General features: G+C 41.1%; 1 protein-coding gene across 5 annotated transcripts in view; it reads left to right on the forward strand.

Annotated features, from left to right (window-relative positions):
- The window catches only part of PIK3CB (phosphatidylinositol-4,5-bisphosphate 3-kinase catalytic subunit beta), a 90,037-nt gene extending 68,529 nt beyond the window's left edge, over window positions 1–21,508 (forward strand). For all 5 annotated transcript variants that reach the window (XM_033068581.1, XM_033068583.2, XM_033068582.2 and 2 more), the window contains 12 exons: window positions 668–856; window positions 5,524–5,645; window positions 6,544–6,687; window positions 7,660–7,759; window positions 9,990–10,168; window positions 10,807–10,916; window positions 11,193–11,271; window positions 16,571–16,738; window positions 17,168–17,291; window positions 18,335–18,480; window positions 19,269–19,401; window positions 19,865–21,508. In XM_033068581.1, coding sequence (XP_032924472.1) covers window positions 668–856; window positions 5,524–5,645; window positions 6,544–6,687; window positions 7,660–7,759; window positions 9,990–10,168; window positions 10,807–10,916; window positions 11,193–11,271; window positions 16,571–16,738; window positions 17,168–17,291; window positions 18,335–18,480; window positions 19,269–19,401; window positions 19,865–20,002 — 1,632 coding nt within the window. In that variant the 3' untranslated portion in view covers window positions 20,003–21,508. The remainder of the gene's footprint in view (window positions 1–667; window positions 857–5,523; window positions 5,646–6,543; window positions 6,688–7,659; window positions 7,760–9,989; window positions 10,169–10,806; window positions 10,917–11,192; window positions 11,272–16,570; window positions 16,739–17,167; window positions 17,292–18,334; window positions 18,481–19,268; window positions 19,402–19,864) is intronic.
- Window positions 21,509–22,628: the final 1,120 nt, after the last annotated feature.

Consider the following 22,628-nt stretch of genomic DNA (forward strand, 5'->3'; position numbering starts at 1 on the left):
ATTTTCTGGGGTTTTTTGGTTCTTCTGCATCAATCTAGAAATAAATAAGTCAACTGCTCAAATAGCAATTCTACTGTCTCTCTCTTATATAATTCACTTTGATGAACTGCTTTAAAATTCAGATAATATATCTGCTTTTTCCAATATATTTGTACTTGTCTATATTTTGTCAATAGGCTCTACTTACTCTGGATTTGGAAGACAGATAAGATTTACATTAGATCTGGAAAATGGTTTAGGACTAGAAGACCAAAATTACTGTCTGTCTCATTGGCAACTGTATTTTCTTTTGATTGTTGCAGAAGTATTTTTTGTTTCTAATGAAAATAAATAATTATCCATGTATCTAAATTTGCTCATTTGAAAAACAGAAGGAGAAAGTATATGCATCCTAGATGAGTGTTCCATGTTGGAGTTGGGAAACAGAAATATTGCCATCTAGTGTCCTTAACTCTGAAGTTATCTTCTCAGAAAGTTCTGCACTCTGGATTTGGAATCTGTTACATACAGTGCCTACAGTAAGGAACGTGAAAGAAAGGCGCAGTGGTCATTTCCCTGTGTTTCATGAGGTTTTTATTTGATGTTCTTTCTACTCTAGGGCTGCTGGTATTTGAGCTACCATACAAGAATCTTACTGAATTTGTCACATACATTTCTCTTTTCCTAGGGTCGAGGTGGTAAGAAGTTTTATGTTGTGCTAAAAGATATAATGGAAAGAGATCCTTTATCTCAGCTTTGTGAAAATGAAATGGATCTCATTTGGACTTTGCGATATGACTGTCGTGAAAATTTCCCACAATCGTTGCCAAAACTGCTGCTCTCTTTAAAGTGGAACAAACTTGAAGATGTTGCTCAGGTAAGGGAAAAGACAATGATGGTGGGAGGAAAAAAGCTTCAGTTAAATGATCAGTATATAGGATTTCTTTCCCAAGTGTAGCCAGTTTGAAATGGTGCTATTGTGCAAACTGGCATTCAGTGTCTGACTTCTGCAGCCTGGACATGTCAAGAAGAACTTATTCTCTCAAAAAAACCCCCACAAACCAAGACCAAAATGCATTTCAGAGGTCCTCTGAATGATAAGGAAAGCACAGTGGATATTTATACAGACTAATGTTAAAACCTTGTGCTCAGATTTGATGTTAAAAGCAAGAATTTCACAGACTCATCCAGTGCAGCTCTGTGCTCCAGCACAGCCAGCCTGATCTGGGCTGTGTCCAGCTGGGGTGGGTGTATCTCCACCAGTGCAGACTCCACAGGCTCTGGGCAACAAAGTCCAGTGCTTGACCACCCTCACAGCAAGAATGTTTTTTGTAAGGCTATTCTAAAAAAAAGTTTGTAAATCAAGATCTGAAATAAAACTTCTTGTGAAAGTTGTTAAGCTACTCAAATACTATAAAATCCACATCTCAGACTGGGTAATTAAACCTCACTGAGGCAGACAGATGATTTTACAAAGAGGTGTGAGTGCTACAAAACACATCATTCTCATCCTGTCTCTGACCAAATAGAGTCTCTTTAAACTAACTTCTAAGGATGTGGGGCTGGTGCTGTGATAAAAGGTGCATTTTCACTAAAATTGTTTCATATGTTTGCAGCACAGATGTGCAAGGTTATTTCATTACTCTGTAAAGAAGTTGTTGCTACCTTTTGCTGGTGTATTTACCCGAATAAAATCCAACTCTTGGGATACTTTTTGGAAATAGGTTGAGCTTTAATATGGGAAAAATTGTATTAGCTCCTAGTAAGACCATCCCTACTTGATAAACTGATTTTAAAAGTAATAAAATAACAGGTTTCTGGAGTGGCATTGAAATGTTTTAGACTGTATACGGTGAAGTTTGGGTCAAACTAAAAAGTCTGGCCAAAGTTACCAAGCACAGCGCTCGCTCCAAGGGGTGGAGCCAGGCATTGTTCTGCTCTTCCTGACAGAATTCAGATATTAATGATGCTCAGCTTCTTGCAGACCACTACACTGAAATAATGTTTGTGTCTTTCTCTGAGTCTCATTTTAAAAATTTCCAACTACCTTTTTTTATAAACTTAGAGCTAAAAAGCATTTGCTGTGAAGGGTTATGACTGATGGTATAAAATTTGGTTGGGCCTTAGTGTTCTAACCTTCACCTCTTGCAAGCTACCTGTTCTTGAAAGAAAAGGCAGCAACTCCATGAAAATCCACCTTCTGTCTATCCATTATATGATTTTTGTAATTATCCAGTCAGTCAGACTCTTAGTTTGCTCCAGCAGAGAGTTCGTTTTCTGCTTCATCCTTCCTACCTAGGTGTGTGTTCTATGGTCTTTTAAAAATAAGTGGAATTTCATCCCAGCTTCTTGTCTGTGCCATGAACACTAGACTAACAAAAGGGAGCACCCACACATTCCTTGCTCACTTGTGTTCTTTCACATGCAAGAATCCTGTTCTTTAGTAGTTCCATTACTTCTGAATTTATTGTTCTTTATTGAAAGTTATGTGGAAATCAGAACAGTAGAAATAAAAACAGGCACTTGTTTGCTCCTTAATTAGGTGAAGGAAAAGGCATTCTGAGTGCTGGGGCTTTGAAGTATGGCTCTTGGTGGCAGTTTGGAAGAGTTATTTGGAGTATGGATATTAGCTGATACCTCAAAGTCCTTTGCATTTGGAAACGTTATTATATATGCATAAACATTTTTATTTAAATGGATGGCTGAAAATGTTGTTGTCTTATTGCTGTGTACTTTCTGAAATTAATATGGTGTTCATGTTTGCTTATCTATAGACAGTAGTGCAGTTTATATCATAATATAGCTTTTGGCAGTGTGGAGAGTCACTCTGAAAAATGAGATTTTGCTTTAAACAGACTGGATATTTCTGTAGTGCACAGACATATCAGTACTCCTAATGATTTATCTTTTCAGGTAAGGCAAGACAGGCTCATGAATTTTAGGAATTCCCAAATTATCAGGATTCATAATTTACTTCCCATTAAAATGAAATATTTGCTGTACTAGCTGTAGTTGTCTGCTACAATGTGCATGCTGTCGTACCAAAAGTTTTAATGCCCATTTCTAGATCTATTTCAGTAAAAGTCTTGACACTTTAAGCAAGAAATTTAAAAAACCCCAAACACAATACAATAAAACAACAAAACCCAAAGAAGCCATCAAACACCAGCTGTTTATAAGAAAAAGCAATCAAACACCAGCTGTTTTAAGCAAATGGACTTAATAACAATATTCCCATTTTCATTAATGCAACTTAAAAATAGTAATGCTCTTTTAGAAATGGACTCTCTCGTATTTGATTGTGGACTGTCTTTAATCTGTTAGTTCAGTGGTCCATGAAGTTATGTCCAGTGGAGGCAAGCAGCTTTCCCGAATTATTTACCATTATTTACCAAGCCCTTATTGGATTTGCAGGATTTTAGTAGAATGTTTGCACAGAAGGACTTGCCCTTACTGCTGCCATAACCTCGCTGGTCAGCAGAGTAGCAGTGTGGCAGAACTTGTTAGGAGAATTCACAGGCAGTGTTTATTCTCAAAGCAGAATTTTAAAAAATTTAAAAATATTTTTTTAAAAATCCACTTGCTTTCAGTGGAGTGACACCATCAATTGTGAGAAGTAGAGAAAGGACAACTGAAATATTTGAAATTACTGGAATAAGAGTACTGGCCTGTGCTTAATTGTATTGTCTCATATAGTCTTGTTAGGGAAGAAATTGTGGTTATTTCTTTATAGAAGAAAGTATTGATACACCAAGGCCAAATTCAAGCTTTGTCTGAAACATGCATTGTTCATTCTGATTGTAACCAGTTGTGCAATGATTTCAGCAAAAGGAGGAGCTCTGTATTTTCAGATCATCTTCCCAGTAAATGTACATGCTGTGAACCATGACTTTCACTGCCTGATATATGGGGCATGTCTGGCCCCTTGAGCTCATCTTTTCAGACCATTTCAGATTCTCCATTTCAATCATTCAGCATTAATAAAATGCCTCTCTATTTTTGCTGGTACCTGATTTACAGTAGATAGTGTAGAAATTCTGATAATTTTGTTTTGGAGTCTGTGGCTGTTTGACAAGCAGTGCTGCTGTTTGCATTTTCAGTGTCTGCCTTGTGTATTAAATATGTGATCAGGGTTAGTATTTCCTGCAGTTTCAGTGCCAGTGTTCCTGCTATGGACATGCTGGTGGCTGCAGGCCTTGACATAAAGGACTGACATCACTGACTGAGCCTTGCTGGGTCAGTGGATTTTGGAGCGGATTTTTCTGTGGGAATGTGACATCAGTGTTTAAAACACCTTCAGTTTTACTTTACATTATTATGAATTGTGCATGTGTCCATGTCTGTATTTGCCCTTGGGAACAGCTGAGCTGATCCTTTCCTCCACTCCAGGAGCTGCAGCACAGCCCTGGCTTTGTACTGTCATTTGTGCCCATTTCTTGCCTTCTAGATTCCACAAAAATGATGACTCAATTCAGAATCTGCCCCCAAGGTGGATAAATGGTGTTTTGAAATGCCCATGTGGGCTGAAATGTGGGCTGAGAATGTGAACTCATGTTTGTCATACTGGAACTGGAAGCAGGAGTTGATGTGTGACAGAGTAGAAATAAAGATTTTCGCTGCTGTAAGGTCATTATGAGATCAGGAGAAAAACCAGATCTTCTTAATAATTCAGGTTTTATAAGTTGCTATTGAAATATGAAATAACCTGTGTTATCTAATTTGTAGGGAATGGTATTATTATGATGACTTACTTATTCCTAGAGAAAGAAACATCTTATGCTGTTGATACACTGCATTTATACTAATATGCATTTATATTAATTTGCATTAAAGTGGTTATTTGTATTTATAGTGCACTGTTTCAGTCTACAGCTCTATACATATTGCTCTCAGCAGGTTGCTGTGAGCTTCATAACAATGCAATAAAATCAGTTTATTTTGTGAGACCTCAAAATGTTGTTCTTTCTGGTAGTCCAAAAATATGCATCACTGTACTCTGTATTTTTTTCCCAGCACATTATGGATTCTTTATTTGTTTTACTGTCTAACTATCTAACTTTTTTTTTTTCCCTCTTCAATTTGAGCTCATTACTATTCATAGTGAATATACAAATAGGTTTTATCAACCGAGGTGGACAAATATTTTTGGTAAAGAAAGCTCTCTCTCAAGAAAAACCTTTTTTTTTCATCCTTAGTCAGAAACTTTCACTGTTACCAAAATTTATAAGAGCACTTACAAAACATTTTTATTGAATGTCTGTGTTAAAACTATGCATATGTGGTGTTACCTAATTTTTGTTTACTATGCATTGTATCTCTGTATGAAGAAACAGGTTTTTCAGCCTAAAAATAATCTGCATCATTTTAAAGAGTGAGAAACTTACTCAGAAGTGGGCCCAGTTACCCCAAATTATTTCTCTTCTTTCTACCCACACTCCCACACCCTCCCATGGCTGCTGGTCACTCTCTTCTGTTCATTTGAGTGCGTTTATGATCACTGAGACCCACCTGTGTCCTTACCTGTCACCTTTTTTTTTGGAACAGCTTCAGGCCCTCCTGCAGATCTGGCCCAAGCTGCTGCCCAGGGAGGCTTTGGAGCTGCTGGATTTCAATTACCCCGACCAGTACGTCAGGGAATATGCAGTGGGGTGTTTGAGGCAGATGAGGTAGGTGAGGGTGTCTGGGGTGCCAAACTTCATTCTGTTTGCTCACAGGATAAAACAAAGGCAAGAGGAAAGAGCTGAACACGCTGCCTGCCATGAATAGGTGGCCAAATAAAGCAGTCTGATTTCTGGATAGGCTCACTGGCAGCTAAGTAAAATCAACTTACTCTGACACCTTGTAGAAAATGATGATTATTTTGTGTGTTGCAAGGAGAGCCAGTGCACCTTTGTCCCAGAGAAGACATCCCTTCGTCCCTTCATACCTTTCTTGGGCAAAGGAGAGCAAAAAACTCTGAGAGAAACCTTTTAATAACAAAGGGAGAAATATTCCTGGAGTCAAATGCTGTAACACCTGGCACCCAGCCACCTCCACTCTGGCTGTACCATTTAATAGCAATGTGAGCTGCAGCATGTAATAAATAATGAGAGAATTACTGATTTGGTTTTTATTCACAGGAGCCGTCATTCTCTGCAGTTCTTTCCTTATTACATTTCATTTGCCCTCCACTGTAACCTAGGGCAGGACTTGTGTAACATTATCATTACTGCACATTTCCTGTCCTTGAATTCTGAATTCTCTGTGGTGAGTAGTTTAGTGATTAATTTGTAATGGTCAAGGATAGACATTTGGGGTAAAAAAAATAAATTATTTTGACTTCTTTCAAATCCAAACAAGGAATTTGGCTGCTGCGCTATCCTAAGAATGCATCTGGAATTATTTCCATCTGGAAGTTGCACTAAGTTGTGTGTTGTCTTTCTCTGTGTGATGGAAAAATTGGGAGACACACTTGGTATTGAACCAAATCCTGTCACTCTTGGATTTGTCTCATGCACGTGAATTTCTGGAGTATCACTAATGTACCTACTCTTTTACTAACTGATTTTATGTACCTTGTTCTAGTGATGAAGAGCTCTCTCAGTATCTTCTCCAACTTGTGCAAGTCCTGAAGTATGAACCTTTTCTGGATTGTGCACTCTCCAGGTTTCTCCTGGAAAGAGCACTGGGCAATAGGAGAATAGGACAGATGTTGTTCTGGCACCTGAGGTAGGAGATTTTCCTTTCATCTTTCTGAAACTATCGAGCTTGATTGGACTCTCAAATATGATTTCTTGAGGGTTTTTCTAAATGAGCCATTATCATAATGCCCCACAACTCTCCTTTGTTTCTTTATCGTTGGCTCTATAGATCAGACCTCTCATTAAAAATAAATTAGAGAGGTCTATAATCTACCCTTGGATGAAAGTATTCCAAACTGCATTCAGCTCTGACTACCTGATGAGTAAGATTTGTAAATATCCCTAGTGTTTATTTTGGCTGTGGGTGCAGTAAAAGTGCAATATTTATACCTCACAGTTGGGAAAAAAATATTGTTGCATGTCTAACAGAAAATAAAAACTGTTCTGTGTGTTCTTGCTACTTTTCATGAATGGCAGAAGCCGTGCAGAATGGACTGGAATAGATTGGATAGGTTGATTTTGTCTCTAGAACAAAATTAATTTTAATATTTCTAGCTAAAAAGAAGAAGTGTTACATGAAAATATTTTGGAGGATAATTGGCTCTGATACAAAGTTTAGTGTTTTGTTTCAAAGTGTTCTCCTTCAGGCAAATTGGGCTTTTCCCTTACAAAGGTTGGAGAAAGTGTGGTTTAAAATCAGCCCTTCAGGCCTTCTCAGTGTTGGTCTGAATAAAAAGAGGTCCTGAAGCAGGTATTGAGTCACCACCTCTTGGGATGGACACTGCTGCCCCCAGAGTAGTCCTGGGCCTTGAAACAAGGGTCCTTCATCCTTATTGTCCTGTGCTCATCTTCTGCTGCACAGAGGTGTTCTAGCATTTCCTTAGAAATCTGGCTTTTTGTTTTCACTATGTGACCATGAGGTGTTTTAATGTTTGATGTGACCATGAGGTGTTTTAATGCTTGTTTTGGGGGTTTTTGTGTTTGTTTTGGGTTTTGGCATGGCTGGGATGATGCAGTTGGGTAAGTGCTGTGGTCTGATGAGCAGCTTTTCCCCTCGCAGGTCGGAGGTTCACATCCCCGCCGTGTCCGTGCAGTTCGGTTTGATACTGGAGGCTTATTGCAGGGGCAGCGTGGCTCATATGAAGGTGCTGGCTAAACAGGTAGAGACTTCCCTTTCCTGTCATCCTGACCTATCCAAGCCTGGAGATCTCATCCTTATTCCATTGCTCCTGGGGGGGTATTGGCTGTCTTGACAAAGTTGGGCAGTGCAGAGGAGAAGGAGAAAGAGGCCTGTGTAACACAGGCAGTTAAAGGGCTGTGAGTGATGGAGCAGCCTCCATAGCACAGAAGGTAGCCAGGGCTGTGGGGCCTCAGGGAGCTGCTTTTACAGTGCTCTAAGACCTGTGAGACGCCTTCAGCACTGTCTCTGTATTCTGGACACAACAGAGACTCTCTGGACTAGCTGAAGAATAGCTTTATGCATTTCAAGTTTTTCTCCCTATAAGGGTAGCTTGTTCTAAATTTTACCTAGATTACTCCAGGACTACTTCCTGCAGCTTTGGCTTTTGTTAAAAGGTATTGCAAATCACCCAAATATTCATTGTAATGATAATATGGGTCTGTCCTTCACATATACACACACCCACAGAGAAACAGAACAAAGGAGAGAGATGTTTCCTTTTAAGTACCCTAATATGCACAAGAGGTTTGCTTTTGAAAGCACTAATAATTGTATCAGCAGATCATTGAGACACTTGCAAATCATGTTTGAAGTCTCTAATGCGGTTTTAGTGAGTTACTTTAGATTGTGATCTTAAAAATACTTGAAATATGGTCTCTCTTTGCAGTAAAAGTATTTACTCTATCAGGCCACGGAGGTTCTCTCAGTGGATGAGTAACTGGTGGTGGTGTTTGCATTGAAATTGCTTTGGGAGCACATGGAACAGGGATGTTCTGTTGTGCTCCTTATTGCTGCAGCTCACAGGACGTGGAAAAGACCATCTCTTCCATGTGTGCTCGTTAGCATTGTCAAAATCATAAAAAGAGTAGGTGATGAAATGCTTTAAGCAATAGACGTAAGGTCAGTAAAGTTTTTGTGCACTTTACAGGAAGCAAATGTCAGTACAATCAAAGAAGGGGCAAAAAAATTCCCAACTGTGCAAACACGGAAGAAATTCAAAGTAGAAATACTTCAAAAAGTTCCTGTTTGTACAACACAGGTTCCATTTTGTTCCCTTGTCACTGATGTTTGTACAGCTCCTAGAATAGTGGAAAAGCAGTGCACTTTTGGTTTTGACAGATGGCTGACCTGGCAGCTCTCCACTGCCCAGTTTTATAATCAAACTCCATACAATTTCCACAGCATCCTGCCTGGCAGGGTTCAGGCTGTGGGAGAGGTGAGTTTTGACTCAGCACCTTGTAAGTCAGGCTGAAACTTCCTTGTATAGAAAAGAGCTTTCATAATTGTTACATTGCTGCTGTTTGCTAGAGAATCTGTGTATTGCTCAGCACCTTACTGGTGCAAACAGAGCTGATTGTTAGAAGAACTATTTGGTCCAAAAGTTTGCTTAGGTGTAGAAGTTGTATTTGCTCTGTTTGCTGTCTGGGTTTGTCAAAGGGCTTTGCTCTGTCAGTGCTAGACATTTACATCACCAGTTTCCTTAGAAATTTTGGAACAGTAAAAAACTTTGCAAAACAGAAGGGGGAAAAGGAGTTTAACCCACCTGTATTATTGCAAATAATTGCATTGACTTTTTATACATTTCTATGGTAAAAACTTTGCTTAATTGAGATGCTATGATTTCGAACATCTTAGCCAATTAAAGCTTTTGTGTTCTGCCTGACTTCAGCAGGATTTTAATGACTCACATTTAAGACTTTACTCTGTGAAAATTGTCTGCGAGTGGTCACGTGGCTGTGCCTTGTTGGATGCAACTTAATGTGAACAATGAAGTATCTGCATCCACAGCTCATCTCAAGTAATGTCTCAGTTTGTTAGAGTATGAAATAACCAGTATTTCTGTTACTTCAGTATGCCTAGGGGCACCTATGTTATGTGCTTTCTTGAAACAGGAAACTAAAATTTGTACATTGAGGAAGGAATTTGTGTTAATGTGTCATATATTAAAATGCCTCATTCATTTTTTGGGAAATGCTAAGTCATGCTTTTAAGAGTGACTCAAAGCTTAGGAGCTTTAATTTCATCAGTGTGTCTATTAATTATGAAAATGATATTTCTGAAACAGGAGTGACTTAATTTTGGTGCATTATTTCCATTTTTTAAAAGTTGTAGGATTATTTAATACTTGGTTTTATTGTGAAATGGTACATTTCACATTATGTTACATCTCAAATCAGAGCAATAACTTAATGATAAAACATCTCTTTCAGGTGGAAGCCCTCAATAAAATGAAGACTTTAAATAGTCTAATTAAGCTGAATGCTATGAAGCAAAGCAAAGCAAAAGGCAAAGATGCAATGCATACATGTTTGAAACAAAATGCTTACAGAGAAGCACTTTCTGACCTCCAGTCTCCTCTGAATCCTTCTGTTATACTCTCAGAACTGCAGTAAGTAAAGAATGAGCACAATTTCACTGTAACTTTGCATGGAAACAGCAGAGCAGGAACACATCTGTGCCTGAACTTCCTCTGGCTGCATTGTTCAGCATGTGCTGCCACAGGGAATTTCTCCTGTAGTGACAGAAGCTCTGCTGGGCATCTGCAGAGGTTAAGATATCAGTTAAATTAGAGTATTTTTGTGATCCACCATGAACTTAATACTGTCTTAGTCAATGCATTACCATGGCTAAACATATTTAAATGAAAACCTAAAAGTGAATTTGACTGCATTCCTGTCTCCTGTTTTTAACAATAAGCACAAAGACCATTAAAACTTTTCACAGCACTTCAATGTAAAGTCTAAAAATAGATGGGAAAGGATAAAAAGAAAACAATTTTCTCTGGAAATGAGGGTGTTTGATTTAAGCAGTAGAGATACATTCACCGGTCAGCATCAAATACATTCCGCATGTAACAAATGTATTCATAGCTTGGTGAGTGGCATGTCAGCAGAATGAAAGTACAGAGAGCATTTAAGTACTTCCAGACTGGAAGTCGACATATTCTCTTATGTTCTGAACCATGTTTAGATCTTTTCATGTGAATTATTCCTATTTGACTAAAACCTCTGTCATGTTTTCTTCTAGTGTTGAGAAGTGTAGATATATGGATTCTAAAATGAAGCCTCTCTGGATAGTGTACAACAACAAAATGTTTGGAGGAGATCTTGTAGGGATCATCTTCAAAAATGGTGATGGTAAGCAGTGCTAGAAACTTTCCATTTTTCCTTCTTCATTGGCATGTTTGCACTAGAGCTGTATTATTTTGTTTTGCCATAAGTTCTGACATTAGTGAACAGATTAAGCATCTTCTGACTGAGTTTCAAAGCACAGACACTGCATGATGTAATTATGATTAATACCACTTTAACCCTTAGGTTGGGTGAGTATTTTTAGATCCCTTTTTCTGAAAGCCTTGGAAACTTGAGGAAGTTTGTGAGGAATTGAAGCAGTGGTGTCATCTTTGGTTGCAGATCTCCGACAGGACATGTTGACACTCCAGATTCTGCGCTTGATGGACATTCTGTGGAAAGAGGCTGGCCTGGATCTCCGGTAAGGATCTCATGAGGGCTGGTTTGTTCGGATGGAGGGTCTGCTTTTAGAAATAAAGCTTTCCTGGTTTTAGCACCTTCCTCACTGTCCTCTTTCTGTGTATCTGTTGGGGTACCCAGAGGTTTCAGCTGTCATGACCAAGGTGAGAAGTGTTACCTCCTCTCCTTCCTGCTGTGAGCAGAGCTCTCATTGCTGCTCGCACCACTTACAGCCACTGGGAACATCTGCAACTCTGAAGTCACTTCTCTTGTTGGTAAAACACTGTTTGGATGCCAGATTGCATTTTTCTGACCAGAAATATCTTTGTATCTGCCCAAGTCTCTTGCAGAACAGTTTTAGTCCTTTCCTATGCTTGATAAGGTAAACATGACTTCTGTGAACAAGTAATGGAGTATTCCTAAAAGCAACAGTATCAGTCATTGTTACCACACAACCCTCTAATACACGGGAAACTTTCCCACCCAAATTTATGAACCAGTTTTAGGTAATATAATTCACAAATTCAGTTGCACTTTAGGACAGTATTCCTAAAAAAGGTACTGAGTGTCACATTATTAGACGTCATTTTTAGCCATAAATTAAATTTTGTATGCCTGTGCAATAGCTGTAATCCTCTGTTTACATGTTGTTAACAAGTCTAGAAGTACTTATATTTAAATATTGCCTGAAATACTTAATTTGATTCTTGGAACTCTTCTCAAATTTTTTATGGTTCAAATATAGTAGTGGGAACTACATGAGGCACATAACACCAGCACAGGTAAGTAAAATTTAATTTGTGGCTAAAAATGAAGGTACATTTGCAATGAGATGGTTGAGTGTATGCAAAGTTGAACACTGACTTGAGGAAACCTTACGTCATTTATGTCTTTATAAATGATTGTGAGGAGACTGATCCAGCATTTGGGGGCAAGGACAGCCTCTGGCAGCTGTGGAATCCCAGATGAGGCATTCCTCAGTAGCTGCTTTCCCAGAAGCTGTTCGTGATTCCAGCCTGGGCCACACACCATGCCTAGCAAACAGGAACAGTGATTAGAGTCATCAAATATGCTTTTCCTGACTAAAGCTTTTTTTTTAACACAACAAAGGAAAACCAAAATGTAGCTCTAATGTCCAAGATTTTTCTTAAAACTCTGTGAAGGAAAAAAAGTAGAAAGGGGAAGTTCCTAGTGAGAATTGAAGTTCTATATTTGGCCTCTTCAATTTGTTTGCTTAACTGGGAGCATCTTCCTTCCATTCATCCTGTCATAGTTACCATTATGAAATAAAATCCTGGGATTGAGGCAGGGTTACAGTTCAGTGTCTGTCCAAGAGATTAATCAGGCACCTGCCAAGAGAAGGCTCTGAAATGACCTTCCTTGGGAACAGAATTGGACAAAACAACACTCAGAACACCCAGAGCATGAGGGCACAGCCATGAGGGTGAGGCTTTGGCATCTCCGTGTTTAGAGCTGCAGCTCTCTCAAGGAGAGATGACTCCAGAATCTATGAGCCAGCAGTGGTGGAGATGAGTTCTTTGCCATATTCATGAGTCAGGACTCAGTGGTTACATTTTGCTTGGGTGAGAGGCATGGTCTCAACTGAAAAAGTGGTGTCAAAGAGCTGCTTTCCTGAAAAATACTGTGTCATATGCCCACACTAACGAGTGCAGTCTTTGCTTCTTGCCCTGTATCATGCTTAGTTTCCCTGAGATTACTTCCGTTTGTGGGTGCACAATGGATTTTGCACTTTTCAACATTTTTCCACTGCAGAGAGTCTGGAACTCCATCCAAGTGAAAGCAGGGCTTCTCAGTCATGCCAGCAGTGTCAGAGCAGCTCTTGTTGCTGCCTCTATCCATCAGTCATGTTTTGCCATAAGCAGATTGTCCAACTTCCATGTGGCATGGATCAAATGCCATCCAATGCACCACTGAGCTGGGGACAGGATTAGTTCCCTTCTAATTGCACCACAATCCACACTCAGTTCTCTAGCAGTGATTGAAAATGAAACCTTAGCTCAGTCTTTGTCTAAAGCCAGCACAATTCTCGGTGGGATTTCTCAGCTCTAGAGAGGAGCACCAAATATATGTTAATTTTGAGAGTTGAAGGAGGAGAAATGTTTGCTTGTTTGTTTAACTGCCAACTAATTTGTCTCGTGGGTGACAAACAGGGCGGGGGTGTATCAAAGGGGACACCTGTGTGCAGGAGGATGGCACCATGTGCTCCTGGAGGTCCTTTATCCTGGGCTGTCCCTGCATGTGCACAGCCTGGCCTGTAGGATGGATCTGCTTTTTAGAGCAGGACCAGCACCCAGACAAACACTGACACTTAGAGGAATCTGCTTTGGGTCAGTTCACCTCAAACATCATCCAAGTAGCAGAGAGAAATGAACAAAGCAAAAAGTGTATTTTTTAGTTAATCCCCACACAATTTCTAAAACAAACTTGCACCTGAACACTGAGCAGGAAATAGATGGCCTATTACAATACATGTACCAGCAGAAGAGCACAACATCTGTCTTCCCAAGGATGCTGTGGGGGCTGTGGTGCTGCACCTCTCAGGAAAATCTTTGTGTCACAAAGTGTTTGGGCTGCTTTACCTCTGTTATAGCATCAAAGTTGTGTTAGTGGAGAAACAAGTAAAGTAACAGCAATGGAAAATCATGAATTTGAGGAGTTTGATCTATGCCACATCACCTATGCTGTGGCAAGTTGTCATAAGAATATTTAATACTTGGTTACTTTTTGACCAGAACATTCTCCAAAATGTGGGGTTTTTTTTTGTTTCAGTGCCTGTCCATAGTAGGTTTTCATTTTCATTTGAAAGGTTTTCCCTTACGTGTTGAGATCTGAGATTACATGGCTGTGTATGAGTGAAATCTGAGCTCACACACATACTGAAAAATGTATTTGTTACAACTCTTAAACACGTCATCATTTTTAAACTATTGGACCTGAAGTTACAGAGAACATGTTGATAAATCACCAGTATTTCATATGTGTTTTGAAGGACACTGCTTTGGTGAATTAAACACTTGAAATAAGGAACAGTTTTAAATGAGTGAAGAGAATTTTCTGTCCTACCCAGGATTTCAGTATTGATCTGTCCATGGCTTTTGCTGGCTTTAAAAAGCAGGGAGCATATCCTGCTGACAGATGCTGAAGTCAGAAAGACCAGGATGGGATGGAAAGGGCCCAGAGGATTTGTCCCTAACTTGACTCCTGTCAAACTGTCTCTCTGACAAGGATGTTTTTTCCTGCAGTTGTAAGCACACAGCCCTCCAGGGGCTGGAGGCTTTCATCATTGCTGGCTTTTGAAGGGGAAGTTGTTGGCCGTGTGCCCGGTTCAGCTGCGAGCAGGGTGGGTTGCAGTGCCATGGAAGGAGGCCAGCGTGCACTTTAACCTGACCAGCTTTGGCTCCCAGTTGTGGTGTGGTGATAAGGATGGGCAGAACTTCCCTGTGCCCAGGGGCAATCCCAGCCACCCTCCTGCTCCTGGAGAGCCACTGCTCCTGGGACTGGGCAGGGCTCCGAACAGAAACGGGAAGAGCGTTCCAAGGCTGCACTTCTGCTGTTGTTTTGAAGTTGAGGGCTCTTGAAATACCCTGTTGAATCTGGTTTGCAGTGCACTTTGTTGCCAGTAGGGAAGAATCCCAGCCCATATTGTTACTGCTTCTGATGCCTTAGGATTTTAGCTTTTATATTTTTCAAATCCTGTACTTTAGTGTGTAAGTCTAAAACTCCATACAGAGTGTTAGTTACTGTCTCCACATTTTGGTCAGACGAAAGCTCCTCTGGGCTTGAGATCCAAGGACACCTCACTGCTTCAGGCCCCAGAAGTATAAACAAAAGTGAATTGGGGGGAGCAAACTGGGGGTAAATGACTTCATTACCTGAAGCTGTAAGAGGATTAACCCCTGATATGTAACTGGACCAAACTTTTATCTGTCTGAAAAACTCATGACCATTGTCCATTTTGGGTGTAGCCTCTGAGCTTCTGACTGCCCCAGGTGTATCTATTGAAGGCCTTTAATAAATCCCCACTTTATTCTCTTAACCTTGTCCAGCCTCTGTTCTAGGGAGCCACCCCAAGGCATTGCTGCTTGCACCACTTCAGTTGTGTTCCCCTTTGGTGGAGAAACTGCTCAGTTCCCTGATAGCTATAAGGCAAAAAAGCTGTATTTAATTTTGTAAGGAGTTCTATTTATTTTTATTCTATGGCTTGGGATAATATGCTGTGTCAATTAAGAGATGTGGTTATGCTTTGTAGCAATCAAACTTAATATCTTACATTAAACTTTATATACATATAGATATAATTATATAGTTCTATATATAAATACTAATGATAGCTTCACCAGTAGTATTTTCTCTTTATATTATATATGTATGTCTGAAGGCACACACATCAATTTTAATATGTCCTGCAATTGTTTTGTGCAGCTCTGTAAGTCAGTGAGTGCTGGTCTGTACCTTGTGTGCTGCAGTGCAGATTTTTGCTGGTATCCATTCTCTTACCCATGGACCATGACCACAATTGAGATAATATTCTTAGCCTGAGCTGCCTGGCACAAGAGCACACACCTCAATTTGTGATGCATTGTCTTTGAAAAGTGTACTTGAAGTTTGCATTGCACATGCTGAGCTCCATGGGGTATTGCTATTCTGTTTAGCTTTTTAAGCTATTGGGAAAAAATACACGTACCTATTTATGCACATCTCTCCTTGATTTCCATCTTTACTGTAATTGTAAAGCAGTGACATGGTAAGAGGTATTTTCACTGGTCACAATGTGTGAATGCACAGGTGAGATACCAAGCCAGTTAAGAGATGTATTCCTGTTTGCCACTGGTTTCTGTGCTTCAGTTTAGTAGGAGCTGGAAAATGTTCTCTATGTTAATATTTGGAAGGATTTCTAGAATTTTCTTTTGAAGTAGGAAGAGGGTGGAAAAGCATAAGATCCTCTTTTGCATTTCCAGCAATGAACTGGAGCGGGTCAGGGTCTGTCTGGGCAGGAATTCACAAATGAAGGCACAGGGCTCCCTCTGTGGCAAGTCCTGGGGAGTTGCAAGAAACTGGGTTCCGGTAAAAAGGAAAAATCAGGCTTTTTAAAATGTCTCTCTTTTTTGCATCTATATACATAATAGGAAAAATGACCATTTAAAATGTATTGCTGGTCTTTAACCTTTACAAGCAATTCCCGTATGTTAATCTTTGTGAGCTAACTGTTCAAATGATATTCAGCCATCTCCAAAAATTGAGTACACTAAAGGAACACTTTGCTGTTTGAGGTTCTGACATGGTTCTGTGTTTCCTTGCAGGATATTGCCCTATGGCTGTTTAGCAACTGGAGATCACTCTGGCCTCATTGAGGCTGTTTCTAGTTCAGAAACCATTGCTGACATTCAGTTAAACAGCAGCAACGTTGCTGCTGCTGCTGCCTTCAACAAGGATGCACTCTTGAACTGGCTGAAGGAATACAATTTAGGGTAATTTCTGCACTTGTTCTCTCAGCTATAGTATAAGCTACAAGATTCCTCTGAAGTTTCTCTTTCAGTGTTGAGGAAGGTGTGGTTTCTTGCTAATTGTTTTTCTAGTGTGTCAAATTCTGCCTGAGATTCATGGTACCCTTGGACCTGGTGTTTGCAGCATTTTGGCTGCGTGCTTTTGAATAAGTTGTATCAGATTTGGCAGCACAAACAAACCCAGGAAGACTACATGGGTCTCAAGTCTTGATGTTGCCTTCCATATTGCTTCTTCTCCATAGCTACCTTTACAGTATTTTTTTCTCGAGTTATTCTGGTTTTAAAACATCCTAATGGACTTCTGGCTTAAACAAGCAAAAATCCTTTTTGAGGCCAAAGCATGACATGCATTCCAATAGTGTGCACTAATACCATTTTTCTCTGTGGTTACAGAGAGGACTTGGATCGAGCCATTGAAGAATTTACTCTGTCTTGTGCTGGCTACTGTGTAGCTACATATGTACTGGGAATTGGTGACAGACACAGTGACAATATCATGGTCAGGAAAAATGGGCAGGTAAAATTCCCTTCTGTAGGCAGAATGCCTTTGGTGTCTTTGGTGTGCAAGAGTTCTCTGGAGAGCTTGTGATTTCTTTAGTGCCTTGGTGGAAGGAAAGCCCCACAAGGTTAGAACTGATGTCTATGGTTCACTGAGGGTTGGAGAGAGCCTCAAAGGAAGCAAACGTAATGCTGGGGGAAGGACAGAGCAAAGCCTGGTCCATCAGTAATTCTGTGTGGAGAGAGGCTGTTCTGTAGAGCTTTTACAGAACATCCAAGAGGCCTTTTAATGGTTCAAATTCATTGAATAAAAGTGGTCTTAGGGTATCTTGCACAAGACCGCCCTTAAAAATCCATCAACTATATTTTGGAGCAGTGTGGTTTCCCTGAAGTGAGTCTGCTGTGCAGCTCAGCCCTGCAGAAAAACTCAGTGTGGAACCCGGCAGCAGCACACTGCTGTGCACTCAGAACCTAGGGGAGCTCCTAGACATGTTCTTTCTTAATTCTTACTTTGTAACAAAACTTGTCTGATTTAATTGTAATTGTTCTGCCTGGAAAACCACAAAGGGTTATAAAATTAAGAGTTTTGCACACATTTGCAGTATTCTTTTAAGTTTATACCTTCTGGAAGAAAGCTGGAGTGCCCTTATCTTCGATTCTGACATGGGGAACTGCCACAGGGTCCTTCAGATTAACTCAGCTCTGCTCCCTTTGCCTCTGTCCTTGTGTGGGAAGGCCTTGGATGTGATGATGTTGAGCCTCATGGGCTCATCCTTGGGCTCATTTTTGTCTGATATTGCCACCAAGATGTTTCCTGGCAGCAACAACTTAAACCTGAGCCAATCTTTTGCTGCAGTGGTCACTCATAAGTGCGTGGATGTTGTTACTGATTTTAAATCTTGAAGTGTTTTGGAACCAAATACTCCCAAAGGGTTGAAACCACAGGTTTTGGAGAGTCACATTAGGAGTTAACTGTTCTGGATACCAGCATCTTGTAGCAGTATAAGAAAAGGGATATATTTCACTGGAGAAATTAATTTTTACTTTTTTTTCCTTTTTTAGCTCTTTCACATAGATTTTGGGCATATTCTTGGAAACTTTAAGTCCAAGTTTGGAATTAAAAGGGAACGGGTACCTTTCATACTCACCTATGATTTCATTCATGTTATTCAACAAGGAAAAACAGGGAACACTGAAAAATTTGGCCGGTAAGTGTTGCTTGGATTTGTAGTTGAGATGATAACTTCCAGCATACCAGAACCTACTTGGGGTTGGTTTGCTCATTTACACTTGTATGGAAGTGTGCCAACACGTATTTACAGGACTGTCTGCTGCTCTCCCTGAGCTGGACTGGCCATAGATTACTTCAGAACCAGAAGCTGCAACTCTGCAGTGGGTTTTGATCTCCCACGGCAGGAGGTGGCAGGTTGTGCTGGGCTCACCTCTGCCTGCAGCAGCTTTGGGCTCTAGGCAGAGCTTCCAGACTGTTGTTCAAGCACTGCCCTTAGGAGCAGGCTCCTTCCTGTCCATCAGGGCATGTTCATTGTGCTGCCCCATTCTGGCCTTGCTTGGATGCTTGGCCATGAGGAGCCATGTGCTTGTGATCCACCAGCCCTGGCAGCTGGTTCAGTTTTGACCACGGAAGGAATTAGAAATGACAGAGATTAGAGGGATTGCAATAGAGCTTTGGCTTTTCCACTGTAGCCCAAGCTATAGGATAATCAGGGCATTTCACCTAACAACTTCTCAGGGAGGTGGGACCATGACCTCTGGCACTTTTGTTCTTTCTGAAGAACAGCTGATGGTGTTTTGTACTGAGGGCTTGCTGGGGAGACATGGGACGTGTTTGTGTGAAAGCGCTGGGAGTTCTGCAGGCATCTTTGCCCTCTCTGTGCTGTGTTCCACAGTCTGTATTTGTCAGACCAGATGGTAGATTCTGGTTTCCATGTGTGTAACTCTCCCTATTGTGCTCCTTACATGTGCCTGGCTCGCACAGGTTCCGGCAGTACTGTGAGGAAGCCTACCTGATCCTGCGCAAGCACGGCAACCTATTTATTACCCTCTTTGCACTGATGCTGACTGCAGGGCTGCCAGAGCTCACCTCTGTCAAGGACATCCAGTATCTCAAGGTAGGGTAAGAGCTACAGCTCAGCAGGACTCAGCATTTTTCCAGGCTGTAATTTTTTGATTCCAAGATTAATACATTTTCGTTGTTTTCCATTTCTGTCAAGACTTCCACACAGTCCTGGAAGTTTTCTCTATGGAGCAAGGTCTGTAGTCAGTCCTAGTGCTCAAAGGATGAGTTCAGGATCCATGCATCTTAAATGGAGTCATCTCAGGGGTATTTTACATCTTGGCTCATGCACAAGCATAGACCTGTAAAGGTGAAAATTATTTGCTTCATTCTCTTTCAGTTTTAGCTTTAAACCCAGGAAGATGTAACCTAAACCAACTGATGTATTGCTCAATGAGTAGTAAGTGAAAAAGTGTCAGAGGAGAACAAAACACACTGTGGCTTGTGTTCAAGGGTTAAGGAGGCTTTAACTGCGCTTTTAAAAATTCCTAACAGTCTTTGTTTCCCTGTTGCCTTAGGACTCCCTTGCCTTAGGGAAGAGTGAGGAAGAAGCACTAAAACAGTTCAAGCAAAAGTTTGATGAAGCTCTGCGGGAAAGTTGGACTACTAAAGTGAACTGGATGGCTCACACTGTCAGAAAAGATTACAGGTCCTAGGAGATTCTGGCATTTGCACTAAGCTGAAGGTTACCTTGATAAGTGTTTGTGAAGGGTTTCTGTCGTAAGGACCAACAAAACTTGAGGAAGCGCTGGGACAACACTCTGAGGCACAGGGTGGTTCCTGGGGAGCCCCACACAGGGCCAGCAGTTGGACTCTGGTCCTGATGGGTCCCTTCCAACTCGGCACATTCTGGGATTCTATGAACTGATCCAAAACAAGAAAGGAAACGACAGCAAAATCTAATGGACTAAAATGATTCCTGAGTCTTTTGCACTCTGCTTCTGAATGCTTGATTCCAAGACTGTCTCTACAGTTAGTGAACATCCTGGATAATCAGTTCCTGCTGACTTTGCACGCTGAGAACTACTAGGCATTTTTAAAAATTCTTTGGTACTTTATGGAGCTGTAAATATTTGTTTTTATACGTTAGGGTAATGTGCTCTAACATATCCTTGGGAAGTTTGAGGACCTCTGACAGAACTGTTCTTTGTTTAAAATTAGGACTTGAAGAGTAAATTTTTTTTCTTTTAATAACCTAATCTGACTAAAAAGTGAGCATATTGTGTATATTTTTCACATGACCTCTGCCCTACTGGCACAGATGCATTAATTCTACTGTAAATAGCAGCCATGGTATCACTGTACTGCAGGGACCTGCTTCATGTCTGTGCTGCTGCCGAAAGGAAGGATGGGTGTGTGGAGGGGACCTCTGACAGATGTGATGCAGCATCCAGATGTTCAGGGTTGCACAATTTTGTTCCTCTGACTTAACACACAAAAGAAGCCCTTCAGAATGAGGAAGGTTAGGCCAGTTCCAGACGTGCCTGAGAATCCCTCGTTGGTTACAGTCTTCCTCCCTCTCAGCTTCTGGGACTTTGCCTTCAGGTCCCAGAGAGGCACAATTTGGTTTGGTTCCAGCAAGAAGCTCCTTCCAGCCTTACACTGAAATCGCTATCTCAGATCAGTCCTTCCCTGCAAAACGTACTGACCTATGTAAGGGATGTTTTCATTAAATATACTACACAAAGTGATTTTTAGGGCACACATACCAAAAACCCCAACTGGTTGGAGAAGCAAGAGTTTATGGGAAGAGATCATTCCACAGAACACCACTGCAGTCACCGGTCATCTCTCTGTATTTATTAAAAACTTGCAGTAATGTTGCCTCACCAAGATATATATGTTGAAGATGGTTGCTGAAGAAACTGGATTTGTTTTAATTTATTTAGTGAGGTACCAGGCTTTAGGTGCTTAAATGGAGAGCAAATTGTTACGTGCAATAGGGAACTGCTGGTTAAAAGATGTAACAAACTGTTTCTGAACATCAGCAAGAGAGGTTTAACTACTGCTTGTTCTCCAAGGAACACTGGTAGCTCTTGATTCTTTTGAACATTTGAAAGAGAATTAAACATATATATTTACTTTTTGACTAAACAGTTGTTCTGCATAGAAATGTTGGATGATGTAGGAATTTAATTAAAGTTGGTTTTACTTTGTTGAAAGTGTTTTATTTTTTTTGGTTTGGGGTTTCCTCATTTATTTTAGAGGTTAAGAACTTACCTGGAGTCAGGGTGGGGCATTGATTCTCTTGTCCTCAACTTATGGGCTTATCTGTCTGAAAAGACTTCTGCTTTTAGAATATTCTAAAAGTAACCATGTGTGTTGGTTTTGTTGGGCTTAGGGCTGCTTTTTTTATATACAATATGGTAGCATTTAAAGTGTGCCATGTCCTTTTTTAAAAATTATTTCTATAGCAGATGGCAGGAAAGTTGTTTTAAACTACTTTGCAGGTGACAGCTCTGAAAAAAGTACAGTAATTTTACGATTACAAGCCACACTGACTATAAGCCGCATCTCCAGGTGTTGGCAAACATTTCGTTCTTTGTCCATACACAAGCCACACCCAATTATAAGCTGCTCTGTCGTTCGCAGCGAGGACCCGCGTGCAACAAAGTTGCCAAATAGTAACAGAATCGCGGGATGGCGGGGTTTACTGGCTTGGCTCGGGCCGTGAGGGCTCGGGGCTGCCGATGGGGCCAGGTGGCCCAGCTCGGTGCTGCCGCTTAGCGGGGCCACTCAGGGCCGGCTACCGCCTCTGGGCTCGGTCACCCCAGCCTGGTGCTGCGCCGCGGTGGCAGGGGAGCACGGAGCCCGCCGGCACCCACGGCGGTGGTGGGAGGCGGGGATGGAGCCCACTGGCACCCACGGCAGTGGTGGCAGGAGGGGAAAGAGCCCCCCAGCTCCTGCGGCGGCATCAGGTGGGGACAGGAGCCCCCCACCTCCCACCCGGGCCACGGGGCCAGCAGCACGGAGTCCCCCGCCTACCCCCTACTTGCTGCCGGCACTGAGCCTGCTTCACCCGCCGCAAAACAGAGTAACCAATTCGTAACAATCGCGTAAAGCCGGATTTTACTGGCAGGTGCTCGACTCGGCGCCTCGGTTTGCACTTCCAGGGTTGTAAATGTCAGAAAATTATTCACATATTAGCCGCTCCTGAGTGTAAGCCGCATTTCCGGGGTAGGAGCAAAATTTTAGTCAAAACAATGCAGCTTGTAATCATGAAATTACTGTAATCTCATCCACAGGTAATTGCATAAGGAACTGTTCCTGGACAGGTTCTGT

This window comes from Catharus ustulatus, chromosome 10 (assembly GCF_009819885.2).
Source record: "Catharus ustulatus isolate bCatUst1 chromosome 10, bCatUst1.pri.v2, whole genome shotgun sequence".
Taxonomy (NCBI): Eukaryota; Metazoa; Chordata; class Aves; order Passeriformes; family Turdidae; genus Catharus; species Catharus ustulatus.